Source organism: Pseudorca crassidens, chromosome 8 (genome assembly GCF_039906515.1).
Source record: "Pseudorca crassidens isolate mPseCra1 chromosome 8, mPseCra1.hap1, whole genome shotgun sequence".
NCBI lineage: Eukaryota > Metazoa > Chordata > Mammalia > Artiodactyla > Delphinidae > Pseudorca > Pseudorca crassidens.
In genome coordinates, this window is record NC_090303.1 from 79772270 (window position 1) to 79786924 (window position 14655).

Sequence of the window (14655 nt, forward strand, 5' to 3'; positions counted from 1 at the left end):
ATAATTATTCAGAGAGAATCAAATTTAATGTACCTTTTCCGGCTCCATCTTGCTTGAAATTTTCCCTGCATCATTACTGTATCTGAAAAAGAAATTGACCCAGTTTATAATTTTATTAAAATGTAATTCAGAAAATCCTAATCAAAATAATATTCTTTACCCTGGAACTGGTTTTGTTTTCTCTTTTCTCTCACTTGTTTCATGTCCATTAACATTTTCTGCAAAACATTAAATAGAAAAAAATAATAATTTAAATGAAGGGTTATCAGTGTGTGTATGTGTGTGTGTGAAGATGGAAGCATTATTAGAAACTGAAAATAAACAAATTCACCTTGTACTGACATAACAGTCATCATAGTAAAGTATTTTACGAACACCAATATCCTCCCAACATTTTTTTTCACTGCATCAGAGCAGTTTATCAGACCAGAAATAACCAAGGTAAAATGTGATGCTGTTTCCAAATAGAATATAAGAATTAAACGTTCCCAATATTATGTAGGAAAGTCATTTCAGTATAAAAGAGTAACCTGGAGGTCTACTGATAAAGGCATGAAAGACAGAGAAAGTTCTAATAGACTGGCTGGAGGATAGAAAAGTCATACTTATTCTTTCCCTTTTGCCAGAGAATGTATATTCAGCCATTAACTGAAAGTAAAATATTTGGGTAAATGTAATTCCCTTGTATAAATACTGGAAAATAGAGAAAGAAGAAGGTTAAATTCCCATCATGCATGTATGGACAATTAGTTCAAAATATAACCCAGAATTCTTGAGCGTTTTCTATTGCCCAAATGACTAGACCCCACTGTGGCCAAATCAACATGTGATACCATCTGTTTCCAGTCCATAGTTGGTTGATCCACTGATATAAGTCATCTGAGTAGCCTCAACCTCTGCTTCAGCACTGATGATCTGCTGGGCCACAGCCTCCATGATGGGCATCACCATGGCAGTAGTAGAGGTGTTGCTAAGCCACATAGATAAGAAGGCGGTACTGCTCATGAACCCCAAGGTCAGCCTGAAATGAGAGGGCCTTTATTATGAACTGTGCTCTCTAGCTTCACCAGCTCCGTATCACTTAACTGTAAAGAATGTTGTTTATGAGTTGTGAATTAATTTTTTCAAAACATAGAAGGTTAAGATTCCTCCCAGATGAGGAACTCTGAGGACAGCTATAGCCAGGTAGAAATCAAAATGGCACATGTAAGGGCAGATTTCTTACAAGGTTTGTCTCCCTGAAAACCATAAGAATCTTCTCTCTGAAACCAGAAAAATGATAAAACTTATAATCAAACTGCAAGTTGGTAGATGGTGTAACAGCTTATAATATTACACCAATATTTGAATGCCCTTTACAGATGACACATCTTCAAATACTAGTAAGATAAGGTGCAGTCAGCATTTGCATTTAAGATCCCTTATTCTTTCTTTTATGTTTGGGTCGTATCTCTGATTATTAGTATATGTGCCAAGGAGGCACAAGGGCAAGGAGGGAGGTTAATATTTATAAATCTGCTTTTTACTTGTTAACTACTCTGGCTCAATATATGGTAGGTGGAGGAAATGGGTAAAATCACTAGCTAAAATGAGGTTTCAGAATTTTCTGTAGATTCAATTATTCATGCTCTCCTGAATCTGACATCCCTGCCTGGTGTCAAGACTGGATGTATTACACAGTCTCCTCTTACAAATAGAGTAATTCTTCTCCCTTAAAAAATAACATACCTAAGATTATAGGATTTTAAACCATGTCTATAAGCTTTCAAAATCACAATTGGGAAAAAACATGATCTCTTGAGTAGGAGGTCCAAGAAAATCATTCAGAAGCACATCTTTCCATATAGAGCCATTTATGAAATTCTCTGAGTCTCTTTTGAAATAGATCTATAAGAAAATTCCACACTATAAATTCTAACTACAGATAAGGTGGATATTTTCTATGTGTAAAAGAAAACGTTTCAGAAAACTGTTTAAACAAGAAGTGATTCTTAATAAAAAAAAAAAAAAGAAACAATTTTAACTTCAGGCACTGGCAAAACAAGAAATCTTTCAATACACAAAGGGTGGGAACTGATAAAACTTCTGCGTGGTAAAAATGCCTTAAATTGAAAAACCGCTTAGTGGTATAATGGACAGGACCCTTGCCTCACTGTGCAGTGCATGACCTCACCCCCTGGGGCCAGTGAGCAGGTGGCCAAGGAAAAGAGACACATTTCTACAGCACTTTAAGAGGCATGGAACACCATTTCATTGTAAGAGTGAAATACCCTTAATACATGTCGTAAAATTTTTAAGTAACAGATATTTTAAAAAATGTGTCTGATCTGAGTTATTGAATTTTTTTTCTATTTAACAAAATAGTTTGCTCCATAAATGATAAACACAGATGTGGTTATACCCTGGAACGAATTATGCAACATAATTCAATACAATTTTCCTATGTTTTAAAGAAAGATGAGAAGGGAAGAACCACCTAAGGCTTTAAAGCATAATGCCATTAGGTAAATGATTATGACACTGGAATTTTTTTTTTTTTAGCTCCCATCTATGTTCTTAACAAGAGCTAGAATTAAAACCAAAACAGCCAGTTAATTTAATGGAAAAAAGCATTTATTTTAGTGGGGTAAATCAGTCTAATGAGTGATTTCACATTCTATAAATGAACCTTCTTAATTGCTTCACTTTGGAACAGTTCATTTAAAAAGAGAAATGTTCACCTTAGAATTTTTCTGCACATATTTGTATTTTGTCAGCAATGTCTTTGGTTCTTAACATCCTCCCTGATGATCAAGGATACTCTTGAAAGAGACTTGAATGTGTAATCAGCCAAATAAACAAGATAGCACTGAAATCTACTCTGATGTCTGTCAGTCTTGTCTGTTGAGGTTCAAGGCTTCTCTCAGCTTTGACTCCTACAGTGCATAAAAGGTGAACGAGTTGTGTGCACTTATTCCAACCTCCCTGTAATTAGACCTGCAGTGGGAAAGTTTTCTTTCTTTTCCTCCTCCAACTCAAGTACCTTTTTTTTTTTTTTCTTTTTTGCGTTATGCGGGCCTCTCACTGTTGTGGCCTCTCCCGTTGCGGAGCACAGGCTCCGGACCCACAGGCTCAGTGGCCATGGCTCACGGGCCCAGCCGCTCCGCGGCATGTGGGATCCTCCCAGACCGGGGCACGAACCCGTGTCCCCTGCATCGGCAGGCGGACTCTCAACCACTGCGCCACCAGGGAAGCCCCTCAAGTACTTTTATATCACTTTCATATTTGCAGAGAAAAATAAAGTCATGACTTACACTGCCATACAAATGATTGTCTGGATATGCATTACTTATCTGTTTATTTGCTCTGCACAAAAATGGTCTGTTTGGAATGTAAACCTGGAACGGTAAACACAGTACTTACTTACCATGCTGGGTTCACACCCACCATCATCACCATTCTCAGAGCAATCCTTTTGTGCAGATTCCATTTTTCTATTGATGTTGCTAAACAGATGACTCCAGTTAGCAGTAGGTGAAAATCTTTGAAATAAGCAGATGCCACCTGAAATTACAGTTAAACCCATTATTTACATTGGTGGGGGGAAAACATTGCACCAGAAAGACATTGTTTCACTGCACTTAACTTTGACCTTCAACTACATGATCTTTCTATTTTGTTGAAAGAAATGTAGATGTGTTTGAATACAAATTTAAATAAGTTCCACATCCTTACCCAGAAACAGTAGTGCTATGAAAAAAGTATATAGAAAAGAAAAAAGGGTACCCATATACTAAGTCTTTAAAGAGCTGAGCAACATCAGGCAGGTGCCTTCTATGCCTTAATTTCTCCATCTGTAAACGGGTTAATTAGTTTGTACTCCTATGGCAGAACGGCCATGACTATGATCTGGGAAAATCTCAAGTCAAGTTTTGGCGTGCCAATATCTTTATCACCACCATTATACCAAAACTGCAGTCACTCTTGTATCTTGAGTGGAGACTAGTAGAGTATACAGATACTTGGGCAACCACTTGCAGCAGGACTTACCAAAGAATGCTCTGAAAGGTACATAATATTTTTCTTTAAAAAAAAAGTTTCTGTGCTTCCCTGGTGGCGCAGTGGTTGGGAGTCCGCCTGCCGATGCAGGGGACACGGGTTTGTGCCCCGGTCTGGGAAGATCCCACATGCCGCGGAGCGGCTGGGCCCGAGAGCCATGGCCGCTGAGCCTGCGCGTCCGGAGCCTGTGCTCCGCAATGGGAGAGGCCACAACAGTGAGAGGCCTGCATACCAAAAAAAAAAAAAAAGTTTCTGTGGTCAAATAAGTTTAAAAAACAGAGTTTTCTATGATTCTAGAATTTTCTTTCTTGTAGGCCTTCTCAAAACATTTAAACACTAGTGTATACTATCACTCTCAAAGTGTGGGATACCCTATACTACATATTTTTCAAACTTATCTAATCATAGAAACCTTATTTAAAAATACCTCATGGTACTGATATTCAAGAGACCTGACTTTGCGAAATGCTTGGCTTAAATTGAATCACAAGGCTGTGGTAAAATCTTCTCCCGCGGAAAGGCGAAGAGAACTGTATCATGGGTATTATGGGTTAGTTAAAAAACAGAAGTCTCCACCCACGTTACAGGACAGACGAGCCTCATGAAAGCAGTACTGGGCCCAGGCAGAAGATAGAAATCCAAAGGTGATAAATTGCATGGCCTGGCATCTTGAACATGACATCTTGCCTGAGAATGTTTCAGCTGTGGTTTAGGCAGGTGTGTGCTGGGTGGCTGAAAGCTGCATGGAGATAGATATTCTGGTTTCAATGCATTTCATGCTTTTAATGGGAAACTGAATCCATTTTCTTCAGATGGGTACCCTTAGATTGTATAAAGGTAAGAAACACCTCTCAGCATGAATAAACTCTCAGCAAGAACAAAATGGAAATACATGTGAAAGTTAATTTGGCCTTATCTTCTGAAATGGCAGGTTTCTGGAAAAGAAAACAGGGAAGCTTTTTCTTCATCAGAAACAAAAATTGCTTTTCCAACACTGTGTGAGACCGAATTCTGTTGACTAGAAAAAGCTGATGCAGGACGTGAAAGAATTGGCCCTTTTCCTGGGAGGTAGGCACCGGGCATGGATGTCAGCCTGGGAAGATTGGACACACATTTCTCCTACTGGCACACATGACTCAAGAAGCCACAGTCTGTGTTTTGTTTTTGTCCACCTGAAGGTGGACACACATGCAGAATTCTAGAGGCAAGAAACAGCTGGAAGTTTGGAGGACTTATGTGGAAGCCTTATCAACAGGATTATTGATCCTTTTAAGTACAGCTTTCTCATTGGAAGTAGCAGCATGAAGTAGGGAATCTAATTATGTCAGACATTCGCAGGAGAACTTACCTTCTTGGAAGGCATGATCCCAAACATAGGGAGCATTAAGGCAGGCAGCAAAGCTGTTACCGACAGAGGCAAAGCTTCTGTCAGCCAAAACGTGGCAACGACAAACAGGATGTAGGCACATTCTGCTTCCTGGACAGAACAAAGGCAAAATGCCAGGTGAAATAATGAGGCTGGGAAATTAGCATTCAAACCACAATTACATTTGCTGGATAGAGTCGAGTCACAGAGAAAGTTATGAAGAAACTCTGAAGGTCCCTGCCCCTTTGAGTTGGGCAGCAAAATGGTTATTTCTGAGGGGTTCCAAGAGTCAAAATTTAATACACATGAAAAACCAATGACATAAAAACATCCTTATTTGTTATGTTTCCTTCACATTTTCTTCAAAACAGACAACAGCATGCAGTCAGTTTTCTGTGTTCATGTCAGCGTATATAGTTGTTTGCCCTCACCTTCATTTGACCTGTGAAATGTACTCCCTGCCTTTTCACTGCATTTCTTGGTTGGGTGGGAACCATGCACACTGACCTTCCTCTCCCTCTACTAAAAAGGGAAATCAACCTAGAAGAAAAGTATTGGTGTACCTTTTTACAGGGAAAGAAGGACAGTGCCCTGTTACATGCATGGATAAGACTGAATTTGCTCCTGAGTGACACAGACCTGGAGGTGAAGAGCCTCTGCTTTGCTTTTTAGAAAGACAGCTGAGCTCCTGGGAAGACACAGGGGGACTCAACAGGATGGAGACTCTTAATAGAATGTTTTGCTTTGCTAGGTATAAAACTGTGGGTTTCTGTTTTAGGGCATTGTTAAGGAATGGTTGGAATTTGTCATTGTGTTTGGCTTATATAAATAATTTTGATATGAAATCACCCAGGATGTACTAAGTGATCAGTAAAGGTTAGCATCTCTTATAGGCTTTGTTTTGCTCTCACACTGCTTAATCTCTGCAAATTCTGGGCTGTGTTTGAAAAATTTACAAATTTACAAAAACTGCTGTCTGAGTTTAACGAGGTCTTTTATTTAAGGCTTTCCCAGGACAATAACATTTCTAGCTCTGCTGCCCTCTGATTCACCTACCTCAGGGTGAGTCCTCTGGGCCTGGTATTTACTCATCCAGAAATCCTGTACTTTCAGTGGGTTTCTAAGAAATTCTTAATAAGCCATGATTGTGTCATGTCTTTGTTGTGCTTTTTCAAGGAGAAAGACTAAAGGTGTTTTGATGTTGACAATATTACACAAAGTCTGCCTCTATAATCTTGACAAACAATGAAAAACAGTGAAACAAAGCTGAGCTTTGACTAAATCTTCCTGACTTGCTCTGGAGAGAATCTGTGAATATGAGCTTAATTTAAAATGCCAGTGTAGGGCTTCCCTGGTGGCGCAGTGGTTAAGAATCCGCCTGCTAATGCAGGGGACATGGGTTCGAGCCCTGGTCCGGGAAGATCCCACATGCCACGGAGCAACTAAGCCTATGTGCCACAACTACTGAGCCCGTGTGCTACAAATACTGAAGCCCATGCACCTAGAGCCCGTGCTCCGCAACAAAGAGTAGCCCCCACTCCCGGCAACTAGAGAGAGCCCGTGTGCAGCAACAAAGACCCAAGGTAGCCAAAAATATTAACTAATTAATTAATTAAAAAATAAAATAAAATGCCAGTGTAGAGAATGACCAGGCCTGCTTTTTCTCTTAGTTAGAACACGTGGATAACCCCAAAGCTCTTCATTATGACCCTATGTTTTCTATCATACTTACAAGAACCTAGATTTCAAAGATAAAATGGACCTTTTTATTATCTTGCTTTTTAATCACAACCAACCAGTCTCTTGGTCCTATCCATCCCCCTGTCATTTTGCCTCTAAAACCTGACCTTCTGCTTCCATTCTACTTCCTCCACTGCAGGCAAGGCTGTTCCAGAATGAGGTGATCTTTCAAAAAATCTGCTTCGTTTTCGTCATTCCCTTTCATGAGGCTGGATTAAGGGACTAGCTACCCTGACAAGTGTCTGGCGCACCAATCTATAAGGGACTGCAAAAACATCAGAAAAATAAATAGAATATGGTACCAGTGAATTCTGTTCACCACGCATAACCCCTGCCATAGTGTTGAAATTTCACTTCCACATGGGTCTACTTCAGCTAGACACTCATAGTCTGCTCAGATGGGGCAACTTTGGGGACAAAATAAAAAGCAAAATTTCAAGTATTATTTGCTTGTGTAGATGACTTTCATGTTTTAACTGGCCCAGCCCTGATTTAAAATGATCAAGTCAGTGATTTTTCAGTTGTTTATTGAAAAGAATCCAAAATCCTCTTCTTGCATTCAAGGCCACCTTCACTCTAACTATAAGACTCACTCCAGGGCTTCCCTGGTGGCGCAGTGGTTAGGAATCCACCTACCAATGCAGGGGACACGGGTTCGAGCCCTGGTCCGGGAAGATCCCACATGCTGCAGAGCAACTAAGCCCGTGCACCACAGCTACTGAGCCTGCGCTCTAGAGCCCGTGCTCCTCAACAAGAGAAGCCACCGCAATGAGAAGCCTGCACACTGCAACGAAGAGTAGGCCCTGCTCGCCACAACTAGAGAAAGCCCGCGTGCAGCAACGAAGACCCAACGCAGCCAAAAAAAAAACCAAAAAACAAAAAAACCTCACCCCAGTACTTCCTGAAATAATTCTAAAGAGTCTTATCTATATTCCTTCTTCATATTTGGGTTCTGATCCCTGCTCCTCATCATACACCCTTCTAAACTCTAATCCATAACATTCAATCAGGCAGTCATACTAGTGAGCCCCCAGATACTCTTTTTTTTTTTGCGGTACGCGGGCCTCTCACTGTTGTGGCCTCTCCCGTTGTGGAGCACAGGCTCCGGACGCACAGGCTCAGCGGCCATAGCTCACGGGCCTAGCCACTCCGCGGCATGTGGGATCTTCCCGGACCAGGGCACGAACCCCTGTCCCCTGCGTCGGCAGGCAGACTCTCAACCACTGTGCCACTAGGGAAGCCCCCAGATACTCTTATGTGACGGCTTCTACCTGCGTGTGACCATACCTTGGCTTCTTGGACCCTCTGACCTAGTTTAACTATGTAGACAAAGCAGTTGCGAACTGATGGCCAAATCTAGCAAAAAATACAGTTTACTTGACTTACAATGGTATGTGTGTGTGTGTGTGCATTTAATTTGAGTCAAGATTTACAAACAAGCAGATTTCATATTAGATTTAAAATCCAGATTTCTGGCTTCTCTTGAAAAACGAAGGAATTTGGTAACACTGGAATCATATTCTTCCAGGTCAATAATTCTCCAGACTTGAGGACTCCGAAATTCCCCTTTAGAGACTGACTTGTGCTTTTCAGTTCTGCACAGTACCTCTGCACCATCTCACGCACTCTCTTACCTGCTTGGCCTTAAACAGCATTTGAGTAAAATCTCTGGTAATAAAAATGCTGCCTACCTGCTCTTCCTTGCAAATCACCAAGTGAGAATCAACACTTGGATCGCTCATTTGGATTTCTCTGCCTACCAGCTGTGTGGTCCATGGACCAGCAGCATCAACATGATCTGGGAGCTTGTGAACAATGCAAGCATCTCAAGCTCTTCCCCAGGCGTTCTGAATCAGGATCACCATTTTAAGGTTCCCCAGGTGATTCTTACATAAGTTACAGTTTGAGAAGCCCTGGGTTACTACCTCGTTCGAGGAAGTAACCTTTCGGACCTTCCCTTTTATCATTATCCCTGGGTCCAACTTGCAAACCAGAAACGTGCTTCCAGTAAGTGTCTTTTTGCTCAAGCTGAATCCCTAGACTCATAATCTATTGTGAAAACTTGGCCATTCTTCAATGTGAGGTTCATATTTACATCTTGTCTATGGAGCTTCCCACAAACACTTACATACATTTCATATTTCTGCCTATGTGTCCCAGGAGATTACAGCTGCATCTGGCTAAGGCACTGTATCTGTTGTCCCTGATAGCTACATTCCCACAATGTGTAAGAAATGCCTCTTTTTCCCGTATCTTGAGGAAGCTCGAAGTCTAGAAAAGGAGGAAAACAGATGTATCCCCCTCTGAATGGGTAGGATGGCCATCTGTGTCAGTTTTCATGGCGTAGTGCTGGTTTACACCTGTTGGGCAGGTATCCCTTTTGATTAGCAATCACTTTCATTCTCCAAAGTGTCCCTCTTTGGCTGACAAATTATGCAGTCATCCTATTGATGGATCTATCCTAGGACTACCTCCTTCCTCAAATTCCTGTTTTCCATTATGTGATCTTTCTTGGTCAGGCTTGGAGTCCTGGACAGGAAAGTGTTCTTTCCTATTAGCACTTTAGGCCTTCAACAACACAAGGTTAATCCAGGCACAAAGTCAAGTATTTTAAGAATCTTATATTAAATATATATAGGATTTTTTTAAAAAAATCAAAGATCTGTGGATGTTTTTGTTAAGAAAAAGAAAGAGACAAAAGATAGAGAAAAACATTTCATTTGTTATTTACATCATATTCAACAAAACTAAAATGAGGGTGAATGATTTTGTGTGAACACGTTCTTCTGATGAAGAAGAAAGCTCAGGAGTTATCTCAGTGCCCACAACTCAAAAGTCATTCTGAATGTTTGAACCATTCTGAATGTTTGTAGAACCATCTCTGAGATAGAGGAAAAAATTGCTTCATTATATCACTGGAAATTCTTAGAGTGACCCATTATCTCTAGCTCTACCATCTTTGTCTCTTTAATTTTTTTCTCTTCCCTCTCTTTCTCCACCTTCTTATCAAGCCCCCTACTCCTAAAACAGAAGGACACCACTGTAACGACCATTATACACCACAATCACCAGTACTACCACCATCAGCAAACACTGATACAACAGTAAAAGACCAATTGTCAAGTAAGTTAGACTGTGGGTGAATCATTTTCCTCTCAGTCCCTCTCAAGTCTAGTGAAAATCGTGAGTACCTCTGTTGTCTTTATTAAAATTAACCTTGCAACCATAACAAGTAAAAACTTGAATCAAATTCTGTTCCACAGATAGCAAAACATTTTAGTATTATAAATTCTTGAACTGAGTGAGAGCAACACAAGTAACGTCTACTTTCATTTTGTTTATTGTGAAGGAAAATATAGGAAGGAAAAAAGATTCAAAATTATGAGTAAGACTGATCTTACAGAAATATTTTTTAAGTCATGATCTCTTCTCAAAATACTATATGAAACAAAGGGGGAAAAGTCCAGAGGACTTCCCCAAAAATAAAAACACCGATTTTCTGTTAAAAAAAACCTATACACTTCCAAAAGTTACACCGAGAAGTTCAGCAAACCACATCCACCAGGCAGAGGCAGCTATGCAGAATACAGATATTGTAAATTCCATTCGATAGTGTGAGGTGTAATGTCACTTGACTGTGTTTTCCTGGTCTGTGTGTGTACGCTGTGCCTTTCTGGCTCATTTATGGGCCATCTCCACCTTTCCTGTTAAAAGAAGATTCTCTCAAACTACCAGAGAGATTACGTGCAGATGATTACCAACCAATATGGGCAAGAAATTCCTGTTCCTGATTGACATATACACATTACTATATATAAAATAGATAACTAATAAGGACCTCCTACTGTGTAGCACAGGGAACTCTGATCAGTACTCTCTAATGACCTAAATGGGAAAAGAATCTAAAAAAGAGTGGATATATGTGTGTGTATAACTGATTCACTTTGCTGTACAGCAGAAACTAACACAACATTGTAATCAATTATACTCTAATAAAAATTTAAAAAAAGAGATTCCTGGTCCTTGATATTTTTGAAAAAATGAAGCATAAGAAGCCTTCTAGCAGTATATGTTTTAAAAGCATTTTTTAAATTATGAAATATTAAGAACATATGGAAAATTATATAATAAACACATTCGTACACATATTTTTAAATGCTGATATTTTGCCACATTTGCTTGAATTTTTAAAAAATAAACAAAACATTCAAGATTTATATACACCACTCCACTTCCTTCTCTGAAATCCTGAAAGTCAACCACTGTCTAGAATGTGTGTCCTTTCTATCCATGCTTTTGTGATTTTACTACATGTAGCCTTTAATGCATTAATAAACATCATGTGGTTTTGAGATTAAATAAGATTCTCTGTATATGTGATTTTTCAACTTGCTTTTTCACTCAATGTTTTATCTATTTCAAGTGCATTCATGTTGATACATGAAGGCCTATTGTTAATTTGTTTTAAATGGATAGAGCATTTCTTTTTATAAATACATTAGAATTCATATGTCCGTTTTTCTACTGATGGCTGTTTACGGGCTACGAACATCTTTGTACTTAGTTCCAAAGTGAATATAGGAAAGAGATTTTCTAAGCTAGTGTATAAAAGCAGTTATCGAAGTTTCTGAGTGGAAAGTATGCAAGATGGTTGTATCAGTTTATACGGTATTAGCACCAACAATGTGAGAATGTTCCGTTTCACCAACCATTGGCATACTGGACTAATTTATTTATTGGACAATCTGATGGTATGGAAAGTTCTTCTTAATTTGCATTTGCTTGAATACCACTGAAGTATTTTTTTCATGGTTATTGAACATAATTGTTTCTCTCCTGAAAATTACCTTATTTATAGTCTCTTTCCATCTTTCTGTTCAGTTTATTTCTTTTTATCATGAATTTGTGGAGTTATTTTTAGATTCTTAATAATATTTCTTTATAAGTATATATTTGCAAATATTTGTCTTACTCTCTGACTCATCTATGAAATTGGTTTTATTCTATTTCTGGTTGATAAGAGGATTTTAATTTTAATGCAGTTATTTTAAAATCCTTTCTGTTATATTCTGTGCTTTTACTACCTTGTATGAGAAATTCTTTCTATATTCTATTACATTCCCATATTTTTTTCTAAAACTTAAAAAGGCTGTTTTCAAGTGTAGGGCCTACATTTATTTGTAGAAGAATCTGATGCCTTTTTTCTAAATGTATAACCTAAATGCCCTGGCTTTCTTTATTAGATGGTCCATCTTTGGTCCATCTAATTTGTGTTGCTATATTATTTCCTGTGCCAAATTGCTACAAATGCAGGCACATGTGTTTATGGACTCCTTGTTTTGTCCCTCAATCACCTACTCCCCCGACCGCCTTTCAAACATCAACTCTTGCAGAATTACTAAACTCTTTTAACTACTATAGCTTTTCAATAAGTTTTACAATCTGTATCTCAAGTCCCTTATCTTACATTTTTCTCAAACTTGCCTTGATAGTTTTAGGCTTTTACATTTTGAATTTTAGATTTTTATTGAAGTTACACAGAATTTATAAAACAAGAAATGGCCCTAAAATATTCCCATCTATGAACACTTTCATTCATTTAGGTATTCATTAAATTCCTTCTATAATATTTTGAAGTTTTCCCCATAAGGGTCATGTAAATCTGTACTAGACATCTTCATTATTGTTGAAAAAAATGAGAAATTAATCTAATTATCATCCTTTTGTATAATTTTTGTTCTCTTTACTGTTTGGTAGCTTTAAAATTTTCTCCTTATCTTCGGTGGTTTGAAGTTTCATTTATGATGTGTCTAAACATGGACTAATATTTAATTAAATTATTTTGTACTTAGAAATGCATATTCTATCTGAGGATTCATATTTTAATTCTGAAAATTTTAACCATTATTACTTTGAATATAATCTCTCTTCTAGTCCCTCTTTTTTCAGGAATACCTTTTACATGTATGTTGGAAATTCCGAATTCATCCTTCAAATTATTCTTTCATGTAAAGCATATTTATTTATTTATTATTCTGTCTGATTTTTAGGTGAATTCCTAGTATTCTTTCTTATCAGTTCACTGATTATGTCCTCAAGTGTACTCAGTTTAAAGTTTACAGTTTATTATATCTTGAGTTTTTAAAATTTAATTTTTAAAAGAATTTCAGAGACTTTATTTTTCATTTCCAAGATTTCTAACTAGTCTTTTTTTTTATATTCACCTGCTCTTGGTTTATATTTCTTTTTTAAAAAATGAGGATTAATAGGTACACAAAAACTGCACATATATATTGTATACAGTTTGCTGAGTTTTGGATATATGCATATACCTGTGTAACTATCACCACGATCAGGGTAACAAACATATCCATCATGTCCAAAAGTTTCCTCAGGCCCCATTCTGGGTTTTGTTTGTTTTTGTTTTTTTTTTGTGTGTGTGTGTGTGTGTGTGTGTGTGTGTGTGTGTTAAAAATACTTAACATGAGATCTACCCTCTTAAAAATTTTAAGTGCACAATACAATATTGTTAACTATGGTTACTGTGCTGTGCAGCAGATTTCTAGAACTTACTCATCTTGCATAACTGAAACTTTTACCTGTTGAACAACTCCCCATTTCTTCCTCCACCCAACTTTTGGCAACCACCATTCTACTCTCTACTTTTATGAATGTGACTATTTTAGATACTTCATAAAAGTGGAATCATGCAGTATTTTTCCTTCTATCACTGGCTTATTTCTCAGCATAATGTCCTCCATGTTGTCGCAGATGACATGATTTCATCCATGTTGTCTCAGATGACATGATTTCCTTCTTTTACTTTAAGGCCGAATAATATTCTGCTGTCTATAGATAACACATTTTTCTTTATTGATTCATTCATTGATGGACATTTAGGTTGTTTCCATATTATGGCTATTGTGAATAATGCTGCAATGAACATGGGAGTACAAATACTTCTTCAAGATCCTGATTTCAATTCTTTTGGCTATATACCTGTAAGTGAGACTGCTGCATCATACATATGGTAGTTCCATTTTTAATTTTTTGAGAAACCTCCATACTGTTTTCCATAGTGACTGCATCATTTCATATTCCCACCAACAGTATACCATGGTACCAATTTCTCCACATCGTCACCAACACATTTTTTAAAAAAATTAAAACCATTCTAATAGGTGTGAAGTGATAACTCACTGTGGCTTTGATTTGCATTTCCCTGATGATTAGTGATATTGAGTACCTTTTCATATGTCTGTTGGTCATTTGTATATCATCTTTGGAGAAATGTCCATTCAAGTCCTTTGCCTATTGTGTATTTTTGGTACCCTGGTCAAGGATCAGTTGACTACATATGCATGGATTTATTTCTGATTTCTCTATTCTGTTTCATTGGTCTATATGTCTGTCTTTATGCCAGTAAGATACTGTTTAATTACTGTAGTTTTGTAATGTGTTTTGAAGTCAGGAAGTGTGATGCCTCAAGCTTCATTCTCTTTGCTCAGATA

The 14655-nt window shown here is 37.9% G+C and overlaps 1 protein-coding gene across 2 annotated transcripts in view; it reads right to left on the minus strand.

Moving 5' to 3' along the window:
- Positions 1 to 14655, minus strand: part of SLC13A1 (solute carrier family 13 member 1) — a 119554-nt gene that overhangs the window by 52286 nt on the left and 52613 nt on the right. For both annotated transcript variants that reach the window (XM_067746877.1, XM_067746876.1), the window contains 5 exons: positions 5387 to 5515; positions 3407 to 3543; positions 834 to 1021; positions 161 to 218; positions 34 to 82 (listed from right to left, as the gene is read on the minus strand). In XM_067746877.1, the coding sequence (XP_067602978.1) occupies positions 34 to 82; positions 161 to 218; positions 834 to 1021; positions 3407 to 3543; positions 5387 to 5422 (468 nt within the window). In that variant the 5' untranslated portion in view covers positions 5423 to 5515. The remainder of the gene's footprint in view (positions 1 to 33; positions 83 to 160; positions 219 to 833; positions 1022 to 3406; positions 3544 to 5386; positions 5516 to 14655) is intronic.